The 24976-nt window shown below is 36.1% G+C and overlaps 1 protein-coding gene across 3 annotated transcripts; it reads left to right on the plus strand.

The window, feature by feature from the left end:
* The first annotated feature begins 413 nt into the window (after positions 1–413).
* On the plus strand, positions 414–19310 carry LOC117908743 (brefeldin A-inhibited guanine nucleotide-exchange protein 1). 3 transcript variants are annotated; one of them, XM_034822451.1, is made up of 12 exons: positions 414–1616; positions 4083–4400; positions 11756–12089; positions 12290–12712; positions 13250–13542; positions 13878–14151; positions 14620–15122; positions 15485–15806; positions 16717–17077; positions 17493–18175; positions 18475–19113; positions 19191–19310. In XM_034822451.1, the coding sequence occupies exons 1-11, from the start codon at positions 631–633 to the stop codon at positions 19084–19086; spliced, it is 5109 nt and encodes a 1702-aa protein (XP_034678342.1). In that variant the 5' UTR covers positions 414–630; the 3' UTR covers positions 19087–19113; positions 19191–19310. The 3 variants fall into 3 exon arrangements, with proteins under 3 accessions (XP_034678342.1, XP_034678331.1, XP_034678350.1); XM_034822440.1 differs by having other exon boundaries at positions 415–1616; positions 18475–19310; XM_034822459.1 differs by lacking the exon at positions 414–1616 and having other exon boundaries at positions 4291–4400; positions 11746–12089; positions 18475–19310.
* The last annotated feature ends 5666 nt before the right edge of the window (positions 19311–24976 follow it).

The raw sequence follows: 24976 nt of genomic DNA on the forward strand, positions 1-24976 counted from the left end.
GAAAGATTTGTTATAAAAAAAGAAAAAAGAAAATAAGAACAGGTATTGAAATATACAAAAAAATTAGACTATGTTTTATTTGACAATTTTTTTTTTTAATTTCCATTTTTTGAATACATTTTTTTCAATTTTATATTTATTGAAAATTCATTTGATTAAGAAAAGTGAATACCATTTTAAAAAAATAAAATCTATAAAATCTTGTTGGATTGGTAAAAAGAAATATACTTAAAATTATCATAAAAAATAATATTATTTATTACTTATTTGTTTTTAATTATTTAGAAAAAAAATGTGATATTAGTTTACACGTGTTAGGACGTGATTGGTTGCCCTTTGTCGGACGTATGAAATGGATACGAAAATGGAAGTGTTGCCTTAAAATCAAATATAAACTAAATCATTAGGAAAGTAAAACAAATTGGTCAAAAATTCTCCAAATTTATTATCAAAGGATTGATCTGAGAGCAGTAGCGATTACGCATTCGTCGTCGGCTCTCAGGAGCGGCCTCCAACGACCAAAATCTTCCTTCCTGATGACGACGAAGTCATGATGTAACCCTAAATTCTCCATTTATTGTGAATTGCCATAGCCATCTTCTTAGCTTCCACATCATCAGCCTCACCGCCATGTCAGTGTCTCTCGGCGGCTCTTCCAGGGCCGGTCGGGTATTGGGTCCGTCTCTGGACAAGATTATTAAGAATGTTGCTTGGAGAAAACACTCTCAGCTCGTTGCCGCTTGTAAATCCGTGCTCGACAAGCTCGAAACCCTCCCAGATTCGTCGGATCCGAATTCGAACTCGCCGGTGTTCGGATTATCGGTTTCCGATGCGGAATTCGTTTTGCAGCCTCTTCTGCTGGCTCTTGATTCGGCCTCCGCGAAGGTCATGGAGCCGGCGCTTGAGTGCTTGTTCAAGTTGTGTTCGCTGGGGCTGATCCGCGGCGTGATTGATAGGAAGGGGATGATAGAGGCGGTGTGTAAATCGGCCGGCAGCGGCGAGGACGCTGTCGACCTCGCCGTGCTTAAGGTTCTTCTCTCCGCGGTTCGATCGCCGTGCGTGTACATCAGGGGTGAGTGCTTAGTGCATATTGTGAAAACTTGTTATAATGTGTACCTCGGCAGCGTGAGTGGGACCAATCAGATCTGTGCAAAGGCGGTGCTTGCGCAGATTATGTTGATTGTTTTCGCGAGAATGGAGGAGGATTCGATGGAGGTTGGTATTCGGACGGTGTCGGTGAATGAGTTGTTGGAGTTTACGGATAGGAACTTGAACGAAGGAAATTCTATACAAATTGTTCAGAGTTTTATTTATGAGGTGATGGAAGCGAGTGAAGGTAATGCTTCGCCGGTGGTGGAAGTTCCGAATGGGTCTAAAGGTGATGGGAAAACTGAAGTGGACAATGGAGAAATGGAAAATGGGGCTGAATCTAGTGGCGAGAGTGTGATTCGGGAGGACGGGTTTCTTATTTTCAAGAATTTGTGCAAGTTGTCTATGAAATTCTCATCACAGGATCAATCTGATGATCTGATCCTTTTGAGGGGAAAGATACTGTCTTTGGAGCTGCTTAAGGTTGTAATGAACAATGGGGGTCCAATTTGGCGATCAAATGAAAGGTAAGTGATCCGTTGCTTAAAAATGTGTTGTGCTTCAGCTCCTTCCACCGCGAACACTTCATATCATCTTTTTAAATATAAAATTTCACATGATTTTGATCTCTAACTTAGGCTGCAAAGCAATTCTGCTATTTTCAGGCACTTTAGCCTTTCGGTGCCTGCTGGATAACTGTCACAGCAAATATAATTTGATGAGATTTCCTGGAAAAAAAATTATGTGAGAACAGAAGACCTATGAACTAAATTTTAGGCCACCAAATTGTATGAGCAATGAAAAAGGATCTTAAAAAGCTTTTCAATTAATTGAATCCCAAACCACCATGCTACTTAGTCTGAGCTACCGCTTGCTTGTATTTGCTTATGATTTTCCTGGACCAAGAATGCGGGACATTCTGAGATTTTTGTGTACTTCAACTTGAACTCCAATGTATAGTAATTATTATCTTTTAGAAGCTGCAAGAGTAGTTTCCCACCTGACCCAAATTTACTTATATTGATCTTTAACTTGTTTTGGTTTAGTTTGTTTATGATTTTTAACTGTCCAACATTTAAGTGTTGTAGCTGGCTGACAAATTTCTCTTTTAGTATGCCAGTTATGCATTTATCAAAAATATCTTTTATGTGTTTTTCTGTGTGATTTATCCTACTTTATAATTCTATGGGCATGTGTCACTTGATATGGATATCCTAGACAATGAAAAAAGTTCCTTTTGGGTGGCTTTATTTTCTTTTTTCTTACGTTTTGATAGGCATTTTCTTTTTTCTTACATTGAAGCAAACAATATATTTCTTAGAGAATGAATTAAAAATGCAAGAAGGATAAGTCATCCTTCAGAATAGAGAACAAAAGCAAAGCAAAACATGGAACAAAACAAAGACACCCTTAAGAAAACAAGACACTGCAAGTCAAGGATGACTATCACCAAAAAAAAAACTGCTATTGAAGGACACCAAAATCCCTACAAAAGAATACTAAGTGAGAAGGCTCTCACTTAACCAAGTGATCCACTCTATGATTGGCCAGCGGAGGTATCTAAGTGAAAGAAAATGTCAGAGCTCTAGTAATGTCGATGGTTTTGTGCATTCAAGAGTCTAATGTTCACAGCCTCTTTCCCTGTGATGCCCAAGCTGTCACTCATGCTGAGTCTCCCTCTACCATATGATTGTCGAAGCCCAATGTAGTTTCTAGAATCAAGCTTCCCAATAAAGCAATAATCTCTTCCTCCATTGCTAACCCTCCCCTTGCATGTTTGGAGTAGGCTCTAACCACCGGGGACCTATGATCTCTAAAATGCATGCTGATCCCTAGGCATCCTGGAATTCTTTAGCAAGCCACCCATTGAAGTTGAGGTAACTGAACCCAAGGGGGTTTCCTCTCTGCACAAACCTGTATAATCCTCCAACTAGAAGAATTGGGTGGGGGGGGGGGGGGGGTTTTCTCCAATCTGACAGGATCATGCTTACTGGGCTCTTGAACATTTCTTGGTAGTTGATCTTAGTTATATCTTGACCTAGTTGCATTAAAACTATACTTCATCTATCCAGGCCCTACTTTTATTCCTAAACATCTCTCCACAATTTTAACATACGATACTATAATTCTATTGCCCTACCTATCAAAAAAAAAAAAAAAAGGAAAAAAGAAGAAAAAAGAACTCTAATTCTACCACCCAAAATTTCATGATTAGTGAATAATGTTAAGTTACAAATTGATATAAAACCTTAAACTGTTAGGTCATGTGTACCCCCGATACATACTAGGTGAACACCCTCCCTCAGGTGCAAGGAAAATCATAGATTACAGATAAATGGATGAGAAATAAACAGTAGAGGACACTTGAACTTGATACCTCCACATAACCAGAGTTCTGATACTATATTAAGTTAACAACTGACCAAAAACCTTAAACTATTAGGTAATAGATTATAGACCTACAATGTATATTAGGCTAACATATACACAATGGATTTTCCGGTTAATTTATATTATTGATCAGTCTTACTATACATTTTCTATCCAGGAACTTTAAGCCTTCTCAATCTAATAATTGGCTCCTTATCTTTTTGTCTTAAGTGATTCACACCTGACTATATCTACACTGTCATATGCAATTCTTGATAGAACAATCATTGTGTAACTGTAGACTAAGGTAATACTTCCTTTTAAATGGTAATTCGATTAAAAGAGGTTTTTGATAGAAATTATATTCTAAAAGTTAAGTAATAACAAGAAATAAAAAACCGGTCAGTTACAAAATACCAATAAGATAAATGGTCTTCCAATTACTGGCTGTTCGATTTGCCTTTTTCTTATAGTACAGATGACCTTGTTTTGGGTGTTTCTTATTGTTCTTAATTAGCCAATATGCTTCTCCGTTCCAATCTTGATTAAAATTTTTATGAAGTATCTAATATTTTCTTTTCTTCTTCTTCTTCTTCTTCCTTATTTTTTCCTTTTGGATGCAGGTTTCTCAGTGCTATAAAGCAGTTTCTCTGCTTATCATTGTTGAAGAACAGTGCATTATCAGTTATGATTATTTTCCAGCTTCTATGTTCTATTTTCATGAGCTTGTTATCAAAATTCAGATCAGGACTGAAAGAAGAAATCGGAATTTTCTTTCCCATGCTCATCCTCCGGGTGCTCGAGAATGTGCTTCAGCCTAGTTTTCTACAGAAAATGACAGTCCTCAACATACTGGAAAAGATGTCTCATGATTCACATATTATCATCGATATTTTTGTGAACTATGACTGTGATGTGAATGCTCCAAACATATTTGAAAGGTACAGAGCATGCTTATTTTTCTTTGTTATCTTTCCCTTATGTCTCAAATGCAATGCATCTCTTCCTCAAACATAGTTGTGTAAAATATTGAGAAGAGGATAATGTAGTTTGCTGATAGTAGGGATTTGAAATGGGTAGCTTCAGCTTGGGGTGATTCCCCTGGCTTATGTTGCTTGGAAGGAAGCTATGTCCTGTTACTATGTGGCCTTGGATGAATAAGTTCCTGGTTCTTGATTGTCACAAACATAATAATGCTTGAAGTTTCCATGAGTTACATATTTCAGACCTTCTACCATCTACCTTACCTGATTAAGGATGGACCAGACATCTAATTAGGGCTAGCATTCGGAGATAATTTGTTAACCCGCCTAACTTCATGCCTAATAGAAACCCAGTTATTGAAAGCTGTCAGATGGGGTTCAATTTTTTATTTTATTTATTTTTCCTATAGGTAAAGAGTGGGGTTCAAAGTTATTTGGAAACCTTATGCAACTTTTTATAGGCATAAATTTTTTCAGGCCAAATAAAAACTCAAACCTAATAATCAAACCCAATCATTGTAAAGAAGGCATGATATAGTAATGATAGAGTTTGATGTGGTGATTGTGAGATGTCCTTTAGTTGTTGTCCTTCAACATTTAGGAGTTGGCTTATAGATCACCTACTAGAGTGGTAAGCACCTCAATAGTTCTTATCTACATGTGCAAAGAAGCAGAAGAAACGGATGATCATATTTTTCTTCATTGCACAAAAGTACGCGTTTTGTGGTAGTTGATTTTTGCTTAGTTCGGTGTACAGTGGGTGATGCACTCTTTAGTTAGGGGTTCTTCATAAGTTGGCACAGATCTTTTGCTTGGGAAAAAAAAAAGAAGGCTTGGAAGGCTGCTCTGTTATGTGTGTTCTCTATACTATATGAAGGGAGAGAAATAGGAGAGCATTCGATAATTGTGAAAGTTTGGACCAAATAATTAAAAGTTCTTTCTTGAATCTTTTTTGGGAGTGAGTAAGATTGTATATTGGGGACGACTCTTTATTGTTTTTTTTTGATAGGCAAAGGCACACAAGGGGACGACTCTTTATTGTTGTTAGAGTTTGTGGACTAGATAGGCTCTTTGTAGGGCGCGGTTGCTAATTCTTGTGTTCCCATGTATTTTTTTGGTTGCTTTGTATACATTGTGGATACTCTTTTTTTACTCTAATACATTTACCCTTACAAGAAAAAAAAAGAAAAAAGGTACTTTTACTCTTGTAGACATCATGCTGGAGAAGACAAAGACCTAAGATTTGCTACCAAATAACAGTAAATGCACAAGCTGCAGCGAATGCATATTGAAACTTAGAAGACTATTGCTCTGTATAAGTAGAAAAAGGATAGCAAGGTTTTTCATAATTTTCAGAGAATTTACTGGCTTCTAGGATTTCTTGAAAGAACTGCTGGGGTTTACAAATTAGATCATGCACAAACAATATCTGGGGCTTGTTTCAATCTTGATCTATCCCTGATTTTTCCTTCTTTTTTCAGCTCAGAAACAAACACATTTTTTTCATTGGATTGCAAAAAGGTTGAAGGACAAGCTATCCTTCACAAGGTACAAGATATTACCTAAAGGAAAAAAATTAGAGAAACTAGATGGGACCAAAAACCAAAGAACAACAAAAAATTAGATTGAAACCAAAAACAGATACACCTTAAGGAGGTGCAAACTGCCTCAGAAAACAGTTAAACTGAAAGGCTTCTTGTTTGGCAAGAAGGTCAGCTAACTTGTTAGCTAAATGAGGAATCCAATAGTAACAGTACCCCAAAACTCTAGCTTGATCAATGATTTGAAGTAACCAAGCGTTGTGCTTACACATTCTTCTCTTTTTGTTAAGACACCCAAGAAATGGTAATAGCATAATCTCAACCCACTAAGATGTTGGACAGTCCCAAATTGATAGCCAAATGCAAGCCTTCAACAGTGCCAGAATCTTTTCTTCAAAGCTGAACCTAGCCCATCTGGTTTGGTGAAAGCTCTCAACATGCTACCTTCATGATCTCTAATCCTTCCTAATCCCTAGTTGTCCATGGTTACCAACAAGCATCCATCATAGATTTAACTAAACGGGTTTCTGTTCAGCTTGCATCCCCAGCATAGTCCTAGAAGAACAAACAATGCTCCAATTTGACAAGATCTTGCTTGAAGGACTACTCAATGATTTGATGATCCTTTAACTCACTTTCAAATAACATAATTAAGACCAAGGTTAGTAAGGATATGGTGTCTAAGTTGAGTAAGTGGGCAACAATGGAAAAATTCCTTTGGAGGCAAAAATTAAGCAAACTATGGCTAAAAGGAGATAAAAATACAAAGTTCTTTTATAAATTGGTCAATGTTTGTAGAAGAAGAAACCATTTGGGTAAAATTAAAGTGAATGGAGAAATGTTTTTTTTTTATAAATGAGCGCAAATATATTAAAGGACGGAAAGCCACAAAGCATACAGGTAGTATACACAGCAGCCTAGAAACAAAAACGCATGAACAAAAACCTTACCACCCCTTAAGGAACGGCAAGCCATTCCAAAAAACCTAAAAGCGAAGAGGACTCCTCTTCCATATACACCCTAGCCCAACTCCACAAATTACATACAAAAGAATTTTTCAACTTCTGTATAGCTAAAGAGCTCCCCCTAAAAGCTAATCTATTTCTTTCTTTCCATACTGTCCAAAAAATACACAACGGGATGGAATTCCAAATCTTTTTCCTCTTTTTCCCCACAAAGGGGCCCCTCCAACTAAGTAACACCTCTTTGACTGTCTCTGAGAACACCCAATGAGCCCCAAACAAGGCAAGGACGATCTCCCAGAGGACCCTGACCACTATACAGTGTAAAAGAATATGATTTACATTTTTCTCTTCACAATCACACAAAAAACAACGATTAGGAAGGTGTCAGCCCCGTCTTTGGAGCCTATCCAAAGTTAGGATCTTCTCCCACGTGGCCTCCCAAGCAAAAAAAGCAACTTTGGTTGGAACCTTATCCACCCAAATGCTCTTTTTCGGGAAGGTGATGGTACTAGGGGCTACCAGCAGCTTATAAGCATCCCTTATCCGAAAAGAACCGTGACCCCCTCCTTTCCATATCACTGAGTCCTCTTCTGAAGAAATCCTCAAGTCCCTCAGCATATGGAACAACTCTCCTATAGCATCCAGCTCCCAATCATTAGAATTTTTGGAGAATCTAATATTCCAACCTCCTTGACCAAGGCTAGAATCCCACATTTCATTGACCGTAGCGTTCCTTTGGACCGCCAAGGCAAATAGCCGGGGAAAAGTTTGGGACAACGCCTCATTACCACACCACTGATCAATCCAAAAATTGACCTTGGTCCCCTCACCCACCTCGAACCCTATGTTATCCCAACACCAATTCGTCTCCTTCAAAATCTCCTTCCAAACCCCCACTCCAAACGTTTCACGAGCCTCATTAGTTCTCCAACCAAAACCCTCATGGCCATACTTCACCCCGATCACCTTCTTCCAAAGGATTTCTTTTTCAAGGGCAAATCTCCAAATCCATTTGCCCAACAAGGCCTTGTTCAAGAGATCAATCTTCCGAATGCCTAGACCCCCTTTCTCCTTTTGAGTGCACACCACCTCCCAATTGATTAAATGAATTTTCCTTTCCAAGCTTCCCCCTCCCCAAAGAAAGTCCCTTTGTAATTTTTCGAGCCTTTTTGCTACTAGCTTGGGCATTCAAAAGAGAGACAACTGGTAAATAGGTATGCTGGCCAAAGTACTTTTAATGAGGGTAATTCTCCCGCTCTTTGACAAATATTGTCTTTTCCAAAGGGCTAACCTTCTTCTCATTCTTTCTTCCACCCCATCCCACGTAGACGAGGCCTTGTGATTGGCTCCAAGAGGCAACCCCAAATAGACAGTAGGAAGAGACCCCACTCTACATCCTAACTCCACTGCCAATTCGTCAATGTCTTCAACCTCCCCAACCGGAATTACTTCGCTTTTAGCTAGGTTTATTTTAAGACCAAAGGCTGCCTCAAACCACGCCAAAATCTAGCTTAGAGAGGTAAGGTGATCTTGCCTTGCTTCGCAGAAAATAATTGTGTCATCAGCAAAGAGCAAATGAGACACATTCATCTCCATTCCCCCCCTCCCTCGAAGACTACAGCCTGAAATGAATCCCCTATCAACAGCCCTTCTTAAAAGTACACTTAGCACTTCCATACCCAACACAAAAAGATAAGGAGAGAGGGGATCTCCTTGGCGCAGCCCCCTGGAATTGGAGAAGTAACCTGCTGGCACCCCATTAACTAGAACAGAAAATTTTGTAGTTGAAATGCACCACCAAATCCACTCCATCCAACGAGCTCCAAAACCCATCTTGTGCAAGACCTTCATGAGGAAATTTCAATTAATGCTATCATAGACTTTTTCAATAACCAGTTTACAAATCAACCCTTTCTCTTTATGTTTATGCCAGAAATCAATCACCTCATTAGCTATGAGCGAGGCATCCAAAATCTGTCTTCCCCTCGCAAAAGCATTTTGGTCCACATAGACCACCTTATCTAAAACCTTCTTCAGCCTATTGGCCAGCACTTTGGCCAAAAGCTTATACAATCCCCTTAGAAGGTTGATGGGCTTGAAGTCCTCAAGGTCGTCAGCCCCACCTTTTTTGGAATGAGGACTAGGAAGGTAGTATTGAGACTCTTAGCAAAAGATTTCTTATCAAAAAACTCCTTAAACAGGTCCACAATCTCCTCCTTCACGAAGTCCCAGCAAGATTGCCAAAAGGCGTGAATGGAGAAATGTTGTTAGACGAAGTAGACATTAAGGAGGGGGTGACCAATGCTTTCCATGCCATTCTTTCCAAATTGAGGGACTGGAGACTGTGTATCGACGAGATGACCTTGGAATGTTTGAATTGAGAAGATTTAGGGTTTCAAGAGTCCTCTTTGAGGAGGAGGTTTATGCAACCCTTTCTAGTTTGTGTAGGGGTAAAACCCTTAGCCAGATGACTTTTGTAATGATTTGCTCTCAATCATGGGCATATTGTCCACTCTGGGTTCAATGGAGCCCTCACGAATTTAAAATACGTCTACACAATTAAGAAGAGGTCATACATATATAGAGCCAAAAACTTTTTCTTTTTCTAGTGTGGTATATCACAATTACACCTTTATATAGACACAACGTCTTCATTGTGTTCCACATGATTGTGAGGTCAAACGGATAGACACCCTTTGTTGGGCCAAACAAACTCCCATATCGAGGTCAGGAATTGACTTTGATACTATTTGTAATGACCCATTCCTAACTATGTAGATGTTGTCTGCTTTGAGCTCAATGAACTTTCACAACTTTAAGAAGCATCTACACGGTTAAGAGGAACTCATACATATATAATGCTAGGAGCTTTTTCCTCTATTTGATGTGGGATATCACAACTTTTCCCTGGCTTTTTGGCAATTTTGTTGGTATTTTATGAAAAAGTGAAGGGATGGGGTGTTTTGGGGAGTTCTATGAGCTTGAGTCTTTTGAAAGAAGTGTAAACACCAATTTCATTGTGCTAATATCAAAGAAGGGAAGTGCAAAAGATTTAAAAGACTTCTTAGTGGGGGGACCATAGAAGCTCTTAGCAAAAATCTTGCCTAATTGACTAAAAAAAAGTGGTGGTAAAAGTGGATTCAACTTTTTAACATGCATTTGTGGAGGGTCATCAAATTTTGGATGTGGTTTTTATAATAAATGAAGCCTTTGACTCGAAGTTAAAGAGGTCTACTAATGGGGTCATTTGTAGGCTAGATAATGAGACAACATATGATCATGTCAGTTGTATTTTTGTTTTTTATTTATTTAATGGCGGTTTTGGAAAAAATAGGATTTGGTTTCCAAGTAGATTAGATTGATTATGTGGTGCATTTCTTTGACTTACTTCTATTTCTTGGTTAATGGGACTCCATTCAATTATGTCCAGAGTTTTAAGGGTTTGAGACAAGGTGACCCTCTTTCCCCATACCTATGTATCTTGACTATGGAGATGCTCTCTAATATTTTTAATAGGCAAAAGAAGGGGGCTTCATCTTGGGTTATGTGGTCTGTGGAGGACGAGATGTGGGAATGAAGGTGTCCCATCCGCTGTTTTGTTAAGGATATTTTTGTCCTTTGTGACTCTAATCAGTATCAATTGGAGCATTTAAGCTGCTCTTTCATATGGTTTGAGGCTATATTGAGTTTAAAAATCAATTTGGAGAAAAGTTTGCCTATCGAAAAAAGAAAAAAAGAAAAAATTCAATTTGGAGAAAAGTTAATTGATCCTAGTTGGTAGTACAGGAAAGGTGGATGACCTAGCTGTTGTTTCAGGTTGTCAAGTGGGTACCTTCCATCTATTTATTTGGGCCTACTGTTGGGAGCAACATTTAGATTATCACAGGTTTGGAATGTGGTGAAAGAAAGATTTCATAAAAAACTTGCTTTTTGGAAGAGACAATACTTATCAAAAGGAGGAAAAGCTAACTCTGATAAAAAGTACTCTATTGAAGATCTCAATATACTTCATTTCCCTTATTTATTATTCCTAAAAAGGTGAACCTAAGACTAAACGATACAAAGGGATTTTCTTTTTATTTGAGTAGCATGAAAGATTTGTTTGGAAAAATAGCTGAAAAGTTTGGAGAACAGCTCCCTTTTTCTTTTTTTGATAGTTAAGGGAATGTATATTAAAAAAAGCAGCCAAGCAAACAGCTCCCTTTTTCTTGTTTTGGACAAAATGGAAGGAGAGGTATCAAAGGATCTTTGAAGAGTTAGAGAATGGGTCAAGCCTGAAAGAGTTTTTTTTTCTTTCTTTTTTTGTTCCTTTTTCTTCTGGTCTAAGTAGTCTGTGGATGAGGAACTTATTCTTTGGTGGGTTTCATAGATTGTTTGAATCCTTTCTAAGATCTTCGTGGTGGTTTTTCAAGCCCTGATGGGCACTAGTGATACACCTCTGGTGTACATGGGTTGCATCCCTTTATCACTTAACCAAAAATAAAAATAAAAATAACAAAACACCATTTTTTTTTTGCTTTTTAAAGTAGACTGTAGACTTTTAGCAATAAGGCTATATCAGTGCGTTCAAGAGCATCTGATGGCTGTCCATTTCTTAGATAATATATATTTACATGGAAATTTTCTATTTTGCATTTGCTAGTGGATCTTCTCTATTTATACATAGCATAGGATTCTCTTTTGTGTCTCTCTCTGGTATCTTAAATGCATAATTTGTTATTTTTGACCGTTTTCATTGTCATTTCTTTTTCGCATTTTGTTTAATAACATGTATTAAAACCCTTTTAATTCCATCAGATATTTGCAGGACTGTCAATGGCCTTCTGAAAACGGCACTAGGTCCACCTCCTGGTTCTACTACAACCTTGTCTCCCATCCAAGATTTGACATTTCGGCTTGAATCAGTGAAGTGCTTGGTTAGCATTATTAAGTCAATGGGAGGTTGGATGGATCAACAGCTAATAATAGGAGATTTCTCTCCACCGAAGAGCTCTGAGAGTGAGATTTCAACAGAGAATCATGCAATCATCAATGGAGAAGAAGGAACTATCCCTGACTATGAGCTGCATCCAGAAACAAATTCAGGATTATCAGATGCTGCTGCCTTTGAGCAACGTCGAGCTTATAAACTAGAATTCCAGGTTGATTATTGCTTTACTTGTAGAGATATACCTTGATCATTAACTACAGCTATAATGCACTTTGGTTTTTATGTGCTCATTGAACACTTATCCTGTGCTATTACATTTTTTGCTTTAACTTTAAGTCACACTATGTTTCATTTTTTCCTGGAATTTACCTGGTTCATTATGTAGTGACCGGTTTTCTGGGTTAAATGCAGAAAGGCATCTCACTGTTCAATAGGAAACCTTCCAAGGGCATAGAATTTCTAATAAGCTCCAAGAAAATTGGTGGTTCTCCAGAAGAGGTGGCTGCTTTTCTTAAAAATACTGCTGGCCTAAACGAAACTGTGATCGGTGACTATTTGGGTGAAAGAGAGGATTTTTCTTTAAAAGTTATGCATGCTTATGTAGATTCATTTAATTTTGAAGCATTAGATTTTGGTGAAGCAATTAGGTTTTTCCTACGGGGCTTCAGGTTACCTGGAGAGGCACAGAAGATTGATCGCATCATGGAAAAGTTTGCTGAGCGGTATTGTAAATGCAATCCAAATTCATTTACCAGTGCTGATACTGCTTATGTTCTTGCTTACTCTGTGATATTGCTGAACACGGATGCCCACAATAACATGGTGAAAGATAAGGTGAGCTTGGAGAATTTTCTTATTTGTCTTCTACCCCACACTTAGGCTTACAAGTCATGCCTTTGTGCCTAATGTTTGTAGATTAGTTTTTTAAGGGGGATACTTGTTATTCTTCTAGCTTGGAATATCATTTCCAACTTTTTTTTTTTCAAATAATAAGAATAATCCTTCTTTTAACCTTGAAAGTATCTGGACATTTTGTTTTGTTTTTTTTTTTTTTTAATTTTTTATGCAAACATCTTAATTCTTAAATAATATTTGGCTGCTAATTTTCTTTGATATTATTTATTAAACTGTCATGTATCTTTTGGGAAACCGAAAATGGTGTTAGTACTGTACATTAAAGAAAAAGGCAAATCATCACAAGAAAACATAACGAATATTTATATTTTAAGACAAAATTTTTCTCACTATACTCAGTAATCAAGTTTACATTGTGCCTAAAATTTTTATCAAAATATTGATAAATATAGAATTTGATATAGATTTTGTAACTTATGGCCTGACTTGCATTCTGCATTGGGTTTGGCTATTTAGATGACCAAGGCTGATTTCATCCGGAATAACCGAGGGATTGATGATGGCAAGGACCTACCTGAAGAGTATCTGGGCGCTATTTATGATCACATTGTAAAAAATGAAATAAAAATGAATGCCGATTCTTCTGCGCCACAGAGCAAGCAGGCAAACAGCTTCAATAAACTACTGGGCTTGGATGGTATATTCAATCTAGTCAATTGGAAGCAGACAGAAGAAAAACCATTGGGTGCGAATGGTCTTCTCATAAAGCACATCCAGGAGCAGTTTAAGGCAAAGTCAGGAAAATCAGAGTAAGCTATAATAAAATACCTACAGTCATTGACTTCTTTTTAGGCTATCATTATCAGAGTTATAAGAATATTCTTCCTGTGAACACATGACTGACAGCACACAGGTCCTGCAGTGTATTTGGCCTTAGAAATATCTGGGTGATATTTTGATCCAATAGTCTGTTTCAATTGAATATCATGAGAATTCCTCCATCCTGGATATTGTGATTGATTGGTTGAGATCATTCGATCTAATCACTACTGGGCATCTAACATCTTTTCTTTGTTTGGCCTATCTAAAAATATAATAGATATCACACTACTGATGAGAAATCTTTTCTTGTTTAATGTTGCAGGTCTGTTTATTATGCGGTTACAGATGTAGCTATATTGAGGTTTATGGTGGAGGTCTGCTGGGGTCCTATGCTCGCTGCCTTCAGTGTAACTCTGGATCAAAGTGATGACAAGGTTGCTACTTCTCAATGCTTACAGGGCATCCGACATGCTGTGCATGTTACTGCAGTTATGGGCATGCAGACTCAGAGAGATGCTTTTGTTACAACTGTGGCCAAGTTTACTTTCCTCCACTGTGTTGCAGACATGAAACAAAAAAATGTTGATGCTGTGAAGGTAAATATGCGTATGGTTCATTTGGCATCAAAAAGGGAAATCCATTTTTTCAAATATGATAAATAGATGCTCCACAACGTGAGCAGGCCAAGGTTTGAGAAATGCTTCCATCAGAATGATACTCCTTGGAGAGACGTCTGATGAAATTGGTTAGTCCCAAATCAAGAATATTAACATGAATACTCTTCCCATTAGCACTATATGCATGCAGTTGATTGGATCATCGGCTTCATGTCCTTGTGCTTCTTGGTCTCCTGACCATTAACTATTTATTTCACTGTTCTTGTGTGAAAATTGATAAGTGGTAGCTATGGTTGTCTAATTAATTAAAGTATTATATAGGAATGAACAAAGAATATTGCATGGTAGCTCCTTACATTCAATGCATGTACTGAGTCTGTGGTGTCAGCAAGTTACTGTGCAACATCCTGTTATTTAACTTTTACCCACATATGATATCTTGGACAGGCAATAATAGCAATTGCCATTGAAGATGGTAATTTTCTTCAGGAAGCCTGGGAGCACATATTAACATGCCTCTCCCGTTTTGAGCATCTGCAATTGTTGGGAGAGGGCGCACCCCCTGATGCATCCTTTTTCACTACTTCCAACATTGAAACAGATGAAAAAACACACAAGTCTGCTGGTTTTCCATCTCTAAAGAGAAGGGGAACTCTTCAGAATCCAGCTGTGGTGGCTGTTGTTAGAGGGGGATCATATGATAGCACTACACTGGGAGTCAATACGTCAAACTTGGTAACTCCAGAGCAGATGAATAACTTCATTTTAAACTTGCATCTGCTGGATCAGATTGGAAGCTTTGAGTTGAACCACATATTTGCCCATAGCCAAAGGTTGAATAGTGAGGCAATAGTAGCTTTTGTGAAGGCTCTTTGCAAAGTTTCCATGTCAGAGTTGCAGTCTCCTACGGATCCTCGTGTATTCAGCCTCACAAAAATTGTTGAGATTGCGTAAGCTTATGCTCCTTTTTCTTTTCAGTCTCTCTCAAATATTCTCATCAAATTTCAAAATTTTCATTCTGTGAATGCACTGATAAACTAATTTTATTTTCTTCTCAGTGGATCTTTATATTTCAAAGTAAATTGATTCTCTATCCCAGAAAGTACATGAATTCTTGCAGGAGTTCCTAGGGTTTTAAAGTTTAGTCAGTTATTAAGTAATGTTTAACTGCTATTTTCTTTCAGTTTCATTTGTGACAACGACCTGTGCAGTAAGGTTGTAAAAATGTCATTTTGAACAGATAAGAGATATGGGATGCGTTTTATAATGATGCCATGTTATTTATTTATTTTTTATTTTTTGTTTGTTTCAGGCATTACAATATGAACCGCATCAGACTTGTATGGTCTCGCATATGGAATGTTCTATCTGATTTCTTTGTATCAGTTGGCTTGTCAGAAAACCTCTCAGTTGCAATATTTGTGATGGATTCTTTGCGGCAACTTGCTATGAAATTTTTAGAGCGTGAAGAGCTGGCAAATTACAACTTTCAAAATGAATTTCTGAGACCTTTTGTGATTGTCATGCAGAAAAGCAACTCTACAGAAATTAAGGAATTAATAGTTCGGTGCATTTCACAGATGGTCCTTAGCCGTGTGAATAATGTGAAATCTGGCTGGAAAAGTGTTTTTATGGTATGTTAATGCTTTTCATCACTAATTTTCATTATCATCTATGATTTGAGAATTTGCTTACTCTATGTAGAACCTCACATAATTGTATATTCTAACTGGGACCTGTGTTGAAGTTAATCCGAGTTTAAATTGACACAATTGGCTTGGTTTCTGAAATTTGGCCTCCTTAAGAAATTCTGGGGCAAATCTTGGTCATTCAGTATCTGATTTTTATTTGCAAAAAAGAGAAACTAAATGGCTAATGGAAATCTGGTGCATATTATAGGAAATTGGACATGTATGCCTATAAGAAAAGGGAAAGTGGACAAGGGGTTACAGAGAAATAAATATTTGAAATTGACTTTTACCTAATTTGGTCATGCATTAATCAGTTTATAGGAAAGTGGATTGGGACCAGAAATAAGAATTCCATAATTTCTTGAACTAGATAACTTGATTTCAGATTGAATGTAGGCTGGAATGCTTGTTACCCATAATCAACCTCCCTTGATACAGAACTTTGCTAAGTACTTTCAGGCTGTGATTTGGAGTCAAGTCAAAGGGTAGTGTTACTGCATAGTTGAATTGAAAGAGTTCCCGAGTGTACTTAGATTAATGGTTCTTGGTACTCATTATCCCTTGCATTTCTTGCACCTTGTAATTCTAGGAAGGATGCCAGGACTGGATCTTGTTACAAGTTAGAATTGCTAAACTTCCAGCTACTGAATTGAATACTGTAATTTGGTTGAGTGCCAAATGTTGTTGCAGTGATATAAGCATGTTTCCCTGCACTAGAAGTGGAGATGGAGCTGCTTCATTTAAAGCTTATGCCACTCGACCAGCTAGCTCATGTCCATTTGAATGCTTAAGAAGTGGGTAATGTGGCCCTTGCAAATTTCTTGCTTCTCACATGATGCTGTTCTATGTTCAGGTTTTTACGGCTGCAGCTGCTGATGAAAGGAAGAATATAGTCTTGCTAGCCTTTGAGACCATGGAAAAAATAGTGCGAGAATATTTCCCTTACATAACTGAGACAGAGACGACAATTTTTACGGATTGTGTTAGATGCCTCATCACCTTCACAAATAGCAGATTTAACAGTGATGTAAGCCTCAATGCTATTGCATTTCTCCGGTTCTGTGCTGTCAAACTTGCAGAAGGGGGACTTGTTTGCAATGAGAGGAGTGAGGAAGGAGATTCGTCCACTCCACCAGTAGATAAGGATGCATCAGATGGACAATTGTTCACAGATAGAGATGATCATGCATCCTATTGGATTCCATTGCTCACAGGTAACTTGCTTTTCAAGTTTTAGAGTTCAAGCAAATGCTGTGATGGTTTACAACACGCTTATATGTGATGTGGATGAGCACTTTTTGATTGCACAGCTACCCCATAAAGCTTTGGATGATAACATAATCTAATATTTTTCATTAATTAATACTTTGGCCTTGTATCAAAATGATTTAAGCACTCTGCAAAGTTGCCACAGGTTTAATGGTTAATATCTTGTAAATCCACTTTGGATGTTGGGAGTTCATATTGCCTGCTGAATTGGCAGGTTCTTTCTGCTCCCATGCATGTTTGTTTTATATGCTGATAATATATTTTTAATTTTGTTATTAAGCACCTTTGATGTTGCAAATTTATTACAAAGATTGTCTTTTCTGTTCTCAAGTAATATATATTTTGCAAATGTTGTTTCAGGATTGTCAAAGCTAACATCTGATCCCAGATCAGCTATCAGAAAAAGTTCTTTGGAAGTGCTTTTTAACATCCTAAAGGATCATGGTCATCTTTTTTCACGTACATTCTGGGCTCGTGTTTTCAGTTTGGTTGTTTTTCCCATATTTAATTTTGTTAGTGACAAGGGAGGAACAGATGCAAACAATGACCAAGTTTTGCAAGCTTCAAGGCCTCCGCATCCTGATGTAGGCACATGGGATTCAGAAACTTCTGCAGTAGCAGCTCAGTGTCTAGTGGACCTATTCGTCAGTTTCTTCAATGTAGTGAGGTCTCAACTGCTTGCTGTGGTATCAATACTGACCGGTTTCATAAAAAGTCCTGTTCAGGCTCCTGCTAGCACTGGGGTCACTGCATTGGTGCGGTTGGCAGATGATTTGAGCAGCAGACTGTCTGAAGATGAATGGAAAGCTATATTTATTGCTCTGAAAGAAGTGACTGCTTCCACTTTGCCAAGATTTTCAAAGGTTATCACAATCATGGATGACATGGAGGTGCCTGAGGTTCCTCAAGCTTCTCCAGATCTTGAAATGCTTTCTGATAATGGATTGACCAATGATGATATTGGGGATGACACTCTGCAAACAGCAGCTTATGTGGTTTCAAGAATGAAGAGTCATATAGCTATGCAACTACTCATTATACAGGTACTCTCTTCTCTCTTTCACTTTCTGTCCTTCAGAATGGAGTCATATAGCTTTTTCTCTCGTAATGGTGTCATGTGGCTGTTAACACGTGCATCCATTTCATGTGTATAATCAAGTGTACTTATCTCTCATCACTTAAATAGTCTCATTCATTCTTTGCCAAATAGCTAATTACAGTTATCTTGGCTTTTCATCGTGAAAAGTTGCTAGTAGAGTTGTCATTGATGTTGATATCACAACAGAATATCTAATTGTGTTTTTCTTTTTTTATAATTATTTTTTTCCTTTTCCTATTGCAGGTTGCAACTGATATATACAAAATTTGCAGACAGGCCTTTTTGGCATCCATCATAACAACACTTACTGAAACATTTTCCATGATTGCATCTCATGCTCACCAACTGAACTCTGAAAAAATGCTACTGATGAAGCTGCAGAAAGCATGCTCTATCTTGGAGATCTCTGAACCGCCTGTGGTTCACTTTGAAAATGAGTCTTATCAAAATTACCTCAACTTCCTGCAGCATTTGGTCATGGACAATCCATCTGTGGCCGAGGAGCTAAACATAGAACAACAACTAGTTGGAGTATGTGAAAAAATACTGCAGATATACCTGAACTGTGCCGGGTTACAAAATGCCCCACAAAAACAATCGAGCCAGCCAGTGCTGCACTGGATTCTTCCATTGGGTTCAGCACAAAAAGATGAATTGGCTGCTAGGACTTCTCTTGCAGTGTCAGCATTGCAGGTACTGGGTGGTTTGGGAACGGATTCGTTTAGGAAGTACATTTCACAATTCTTCCCTCTGTTAGTAGACCTTGTGCGAAGCGAGCATAGCTCAGGAGACATTCAGCGTGTCCTAAGCTACATGTTCCAATCATGTATAGGTCCGATCATAATGAAATTGTGATTTATAACGAATGAAGTTTTCACACATGTAAGTCAAGTCATTTTTATCCTTTTTGTAGCTGCCTGGAACACGGCCATGATCCATCTATTTTATTTTTTTTGTAGTATATGAAGAGGCTGGCTGGAACAATATTTTTGTACGAAAAAGAAAATGATCATGCAAGCAATTCTGCTGATAGTATAAATCGAAATAGTTTTTCATCTTTGTGAGTCCTTACACCTTTATACTTCTTACTACTATTTCTTAGGTATGCATGTGCAAAAAGTAGAATGATGGTTGATTTACCCATTTTTCCTTCAAACATCTTTCTCAGTGTCAAATTCCCACAAATATCTCCCTCATGGAAGCCTCAAAAGTATTCCCAGTGTTCATTTTCTTTTCCGTTTCATGTGGGCTTGGAGGGTTGTTCTTACTTTGGCAATCTTCAAAAAGAACTCCTGCCACCACTTTAGGTTCAGAGAGTTTGACGGGGTACATGCATGGTCGGGGTGAGAGAGACCTTTCCATGGGGGATTGTGGAAAAACATTAGAAGAGGATGGAAAGAAATTTTGAGTACCATCTCATTTCAAAGACCTGTTTGTTTGATTGGCTTGCTTGAGAGGAAACATGAGGGAAGTTCTTAACCATTGATCTGGTTATAAGGAGAGATTGATGAACAAGGGCAAACAGTCTTTGTAAAGGAAATCAAGAATCAACAAATCACATTCAAATGTACTGTGCTTCCTTTTTATCATATATATTATTTGTGTTTTGCGTGTGCCTTGTTCTTAGTGCCACTTTCCTTTCCAAAGTTGATGATCTCACTTTCCATTTTTCAAGGGAATGTGGAGGAAAATATCAGATGGCTTTTTACCAAGGCATGTGTTAAAATCTCACCCTCTCCCTTGCTTCTATGACTTAGCATTTTGAAGACATTTGCTTGTAGTTCAATGCATGGATCTCATCTCAACCTATTGTTTCGTCCCTACCCTTCCTTTTGTCCACTAATCTTGCTAGTGTGCTTCTTTGGTAGTCACCAAAATTGAATTTTTTTTTCATCTCTCTTGAAATTTCACACCTTGGCATACTTGAAAATCAATAACAAATACTTTTAAAATGTATTTAAATTTTCTTCAAAAGATAAGCTTTTGAGGAAAAAAAAAAAACCGTGTTATCTTTTTCCTTAAAATATGAATAAATCGCATTGAAAAATATAAATCTCAAGACGAAGGATTCCATACAAGTCTTAAAAAAAAGAGCTTTTCAAACGCGATTTTAGACTAAAATAATAGAACACGAGTTTTTTTTCTTTTTTTTCCGTTGTTTTCCTTTATATTAATTCATTGTTAGTAGAAGGGTAGGATTGAACAGCCCAAAGTTTCCAAATAAAATACAAGTCTCAGAATATATGATGATTTCAAGAGTTGGGTCATCAAGGAAAGGTGCAATCTTACCAATATTTTGTTCTCACAAATTAAAATTGCATGAAGCCCACCACCCCATTTGGAAGTACGTCCTGATGAGTTTCCCAAATATAATATTTTACACATATGGAGAATACTGTTAGTGGTTAGACTTGACTGCATCCTCAACATCATATCTGTAGGTGTGGTTGGCTCACATGCATAATGACAAATTTATGACATAATAGGACTAGTCTTTTGATCCTAGATGGATTAATTTAATTGGGCCTTAATTGAACTAGTGTCTAGTAGTATGGTCAAAATAGTAATTAAATACTTTGTTTAGAGTTGAGTTTTATCTATTGGTTTTTGTGGGTTTTGACTCACAAAAACTAATGTATTTTCTAATGATTTTTTACCAAATTTTTTTCAATTGTTGTGGGATCTTGCCAGTTGGTTTGTTTGAATAATGACAAGTTGAGAGACCATGTTTGGTTCTGAAAAACCTGGGGGAAAATGTAGGGGAAAAAAAAGGAAAAAAAGAAAAAGTAAAGAAAAATAAAAAAATAAATTAAAAGTCGATAAATAATTTATATTTGTTACTTCAAACGTATTTTATTTATTTTAACTCATCAATATAAAGATTAAATAATTTAAACACACGTGAAATTTTAATTATATTTTATTTTATCTTATATTTTTTATAGGACAATCAAACATGAAAAAAACAATTTTCTTTGTCTTTTTTTTTTCTTTCTTTAGTATTTTTCGGAATCAAACACAACTTTAGTGTCCAAGTCTTTCAACGAGTATATGTAATTAAAATAGGGTTTTTGTTTTATGTAGAAGCCAAAGGGATGAAAGAGAGGAATATATTATTGTACCCTTCCCTTGAATTCTATTCCACTTTATCAAAATGAAAAATTGGAGGTCGGATGCCTTTGCTACAAGTTGTGCCACCTTTTGGATTTGAGAGAAATTGTAGACCACTTGATGTTGCACTACTCAAAATGTGCAATATCATCAGGTTAAGGCATCGAATATCGACATCTTACTCTGAATGGTGTTTGTATATTGAATTTGGAAAAGCATATTTTGATATTATTCTGTTTTAGTCTTTAATTCAAACTTGAAGCATGTAGTAACCAAGAAGCAAACTAGAAGGAGAAGCCAAAGAGGACTGATGATACATAGAGTCTAGGCCCTGTAGTGGGTGGTGGGTCTGTCAACTTTGAGAGAGTCTCTCTTAGTACAACTAAGTCTAGTTTAAATCACATCTTCTTTTTCTTTCTGATAAAAAGTGCACATGAGAATAAAAGAAACGAATTCTTCGTCTCTTAAAAGCACTTTTGAAGTCTAAAAAGTTTTCAACTGAGTAAAAGTTCAAAAATAAAAAATAAAAAATTCACACATTTAGGGATGAGTTCGTTGGCTGTCAAGATGGTCCAAAATTCTAAGGCAAGACTTAGAAAGGAGATTTTAGTAGAGGAAATAAAAATCCACTCAATCCTCAATCAAGACTAAGTGGATAAAATCGCCTAGGCATTACTAGGTGGATTTTTAGAGCATTTTGGTCAAAGTTATGGTAATTTGAAGAGCACTATGCTGGTCAGCAGAGTTGAACTTGAGAAAAAAAACACCCCAAGACTCCCTATATACATCTATGACCGAGGACTAGCCAATCCAAAGGCTTCTATTTGCTGATCATTTTTTTTCCCAAGCATTTTTCTCCACTTTTCTAGGGAAAAAAAAGGGGAGTGATCCATACCCATCAGCCTCCTCATGGGGCCATGTCAGCTCCCGGCCATGGTGGTGCATTTTCTTGAAAGGGCATTTGTTTCCCAAGAAAAACACAAAAAATATTCCTTCTTGTAGCATGTGGCTCATATTGAATGAAAGACATATGAAAGATATGAGTAAATACTGAAGCAAAGCAGAGTGGAACGGAGTAGAGCGACGATATTTGCTATTCAAACTTGTATTTTTATTGTTGAAAGCGAACGAGAGGTTGAGGGGTGTGAGGGGGCAACGGCCCTTTGCGGTATGGTTCAGAGGTATTTTTGGAATTTTATTATCCGAGGGTTAATATAAATACTCTTTTATATAGCCCTAATTTGAGATATAGTGAAAGTCTTTTTCCCTGTTATCGTGGACGTAAGCAATCTATGAGTTTTTCTTTTCGTTTTCTTTTTTCCCTAATTTTCACCGGGAATCATTCCATGAAAATCAACAATCCTCAAGAAGCCATGACCCTATTATCATTTGAGAGTTTAGAATCAAATTTCCACACCTCTATTAATAGTCCATAATGAATATGAATGCACTCACATTTTCCAACCACCCTAGTTGTTAGTTAGAGATTAATTTTCCAGGAAATTGGTCCCCACAAATCTTTAATTTTTAGCCCACTTCAGTGTCGGTCTTGATCTTCCATTTACAAGTCCACCACTCACTTCTTTGTCAAAATGCACAATTGAATACTCACTCAACTCCCTGTTTTTATTCTCATCTTTATTTTTAAAGGAGATTATATTTGCTAGATCCAAAGGATGAGCTAACCATAGGAAAATAAATGTCGGGTTTGTTTGGTAATGTTTTAAAAAACTCTCGATTATTTTTAAGAATAAAATTTTGTTTTAAAAACCCGAATATAAAAATTATTTTTTGACTTGTTCTTGCTTTTGTATAATATTAAAGTTTTTAAAATATTCTTACATATTTAATATTTTTAATTGTTTCAATAAATCAAATTCTATCTAACGTGTTTTGAGATCCGAAAATTATTATTATTATTTTTTAAAAAAAAATATTTTAGAAAATAGTTCTCAACAAGTTATTACACATTATTGAAATTAATTTGAGTTTTGATGTTGATGCTTATAGATAATGTTTGGGGATTGAAAAGCATTAAAAAAAAATTAAGAAAATGACTTTTATATGTTTGGAATAGAAAATAAAATATAAAAATATTTTTATCAATATTTTTAAAATAGTTAGAAAAAGTTTAAAAAAAATGTAATTTTTTTATTTATAATTTTTTCTTTTCTATTTCTTTTCAAGGAAGAATTAAACATTTGATAAAGTTTAGAAAACACTTCTAAAATTTTAAAAATTTACTTATAATATTTTCAGATAGTGATTCCCCTAAAAATGAGAAAACACTTTCATTATAAACATTGTAAAATACGCTTAAAATAATAAAACATCTATCTTTTTTCTATAATATCAATAATATCCTTTTAAATTTATTATTTTAATTTCCAAGTCCTGGTAAAACAAAATGGCGCCAACCACTTGACTCTATCAAGAGATTTTATAATTAATTAATTAAACTAGTGATATTATTGTTGAAATTGGGAGATTGAATTTCCAAATGCTCTTTCATTTGGGCATTGGGGAAAGGAAAATCATGAACATGTGGCTTTGAAATTTGGCACACAATAGAGAAAGCTTTTAAGAAGAAGGGTCATCCCCCATTTTTGGGATTTGTTTACTTAGATGATTGTCTTTCCTTTTTGTAACTAAACAAATCATTGGTGTAGGATGATTTTGTTGGGAATTGTCAAGTGATTGATGATGGACCCAATTTTCTACCTTCACAAAGTCTTTGATTTTTAATGAGAAAGGTCACTTTGAAGTATGACATTTTTCTTTCCCATTGACAAGTGTTTCATTTGAATTTACAAAATTTTAGGTAAGGAAAAGACAGATTTTTTTTAATTATATTAATCTCAATTATTTATTTTTTCTCTTCCTCATAGTTAATCATATTTTTAATTTTTTTACATCTTATTTCAATTCTTTATATTTGGCTGTATTTTTCATATTTAATCACATTCTTATTACGTTTTTTTTTTCTCGTCTAATCAGTTGAAGGTTACATTTGGTTTCTAAAGAATTTAAGAAAAAATACAAAAAAAAAAATTACTTCTTAAGTCAATAAATTACTTTTAAATGCTATATTTTGAAACTAATTTCAATGTTTTTTTTTTCTTTTTTATGTAAAGATTAAATAATTTGAAATTGCATAATTTTTTTTTAATTATATTTGATTTTTTTTTTCATATTTTTCACAAAAAAAAAAAAACATAAAAAAGAATCTTAATTTTTTTTTCTTCCTTCAATAATTTTCAAGTTCGAGAATCAATCATAACTCATAACTCAAATAGTACTATATGTATACTCATTTTTATTAATTAAATACAATAAAATGTAAATTTGTATCTATGAAATATAAAAATCAAGAAAACGATGGTATAACCAGTAATTTTTTATTTAATAAAAAAAATCATATTTTATTATATTCGAATATCAACATCTATGAATGTGAAATATCAATATGACTACTAATACTAATAATAAAAGGGTTTAAAAAAAAAGAGATAAAAAAGAAAAAGAAAAAAAAGGGACAAGGGAACGAGAAGCACATGGGATGAGGGAAGGCAAGAAGAGTCTGATAGACAAGGGGCTCTAATGTGAATCAAATGGAAGGCATGGCATTGACTTG

This window comes from Vitis riparia, chromosome 3 (assembly GCF_004353265.1).
Source record: "Vitis riparia cultivar Riparia Gloire de Montpellier isolate 1030 chromosome 3, EGFV_Vit.rip_1.0, whole genome shotgun sequence".
Lineage (NCBI taxonomy): Eukaryota > Viridiplantae > Streptophyta > Magnoliopsida > Vitales > Vitaceae > Vitis > Vitis riparia.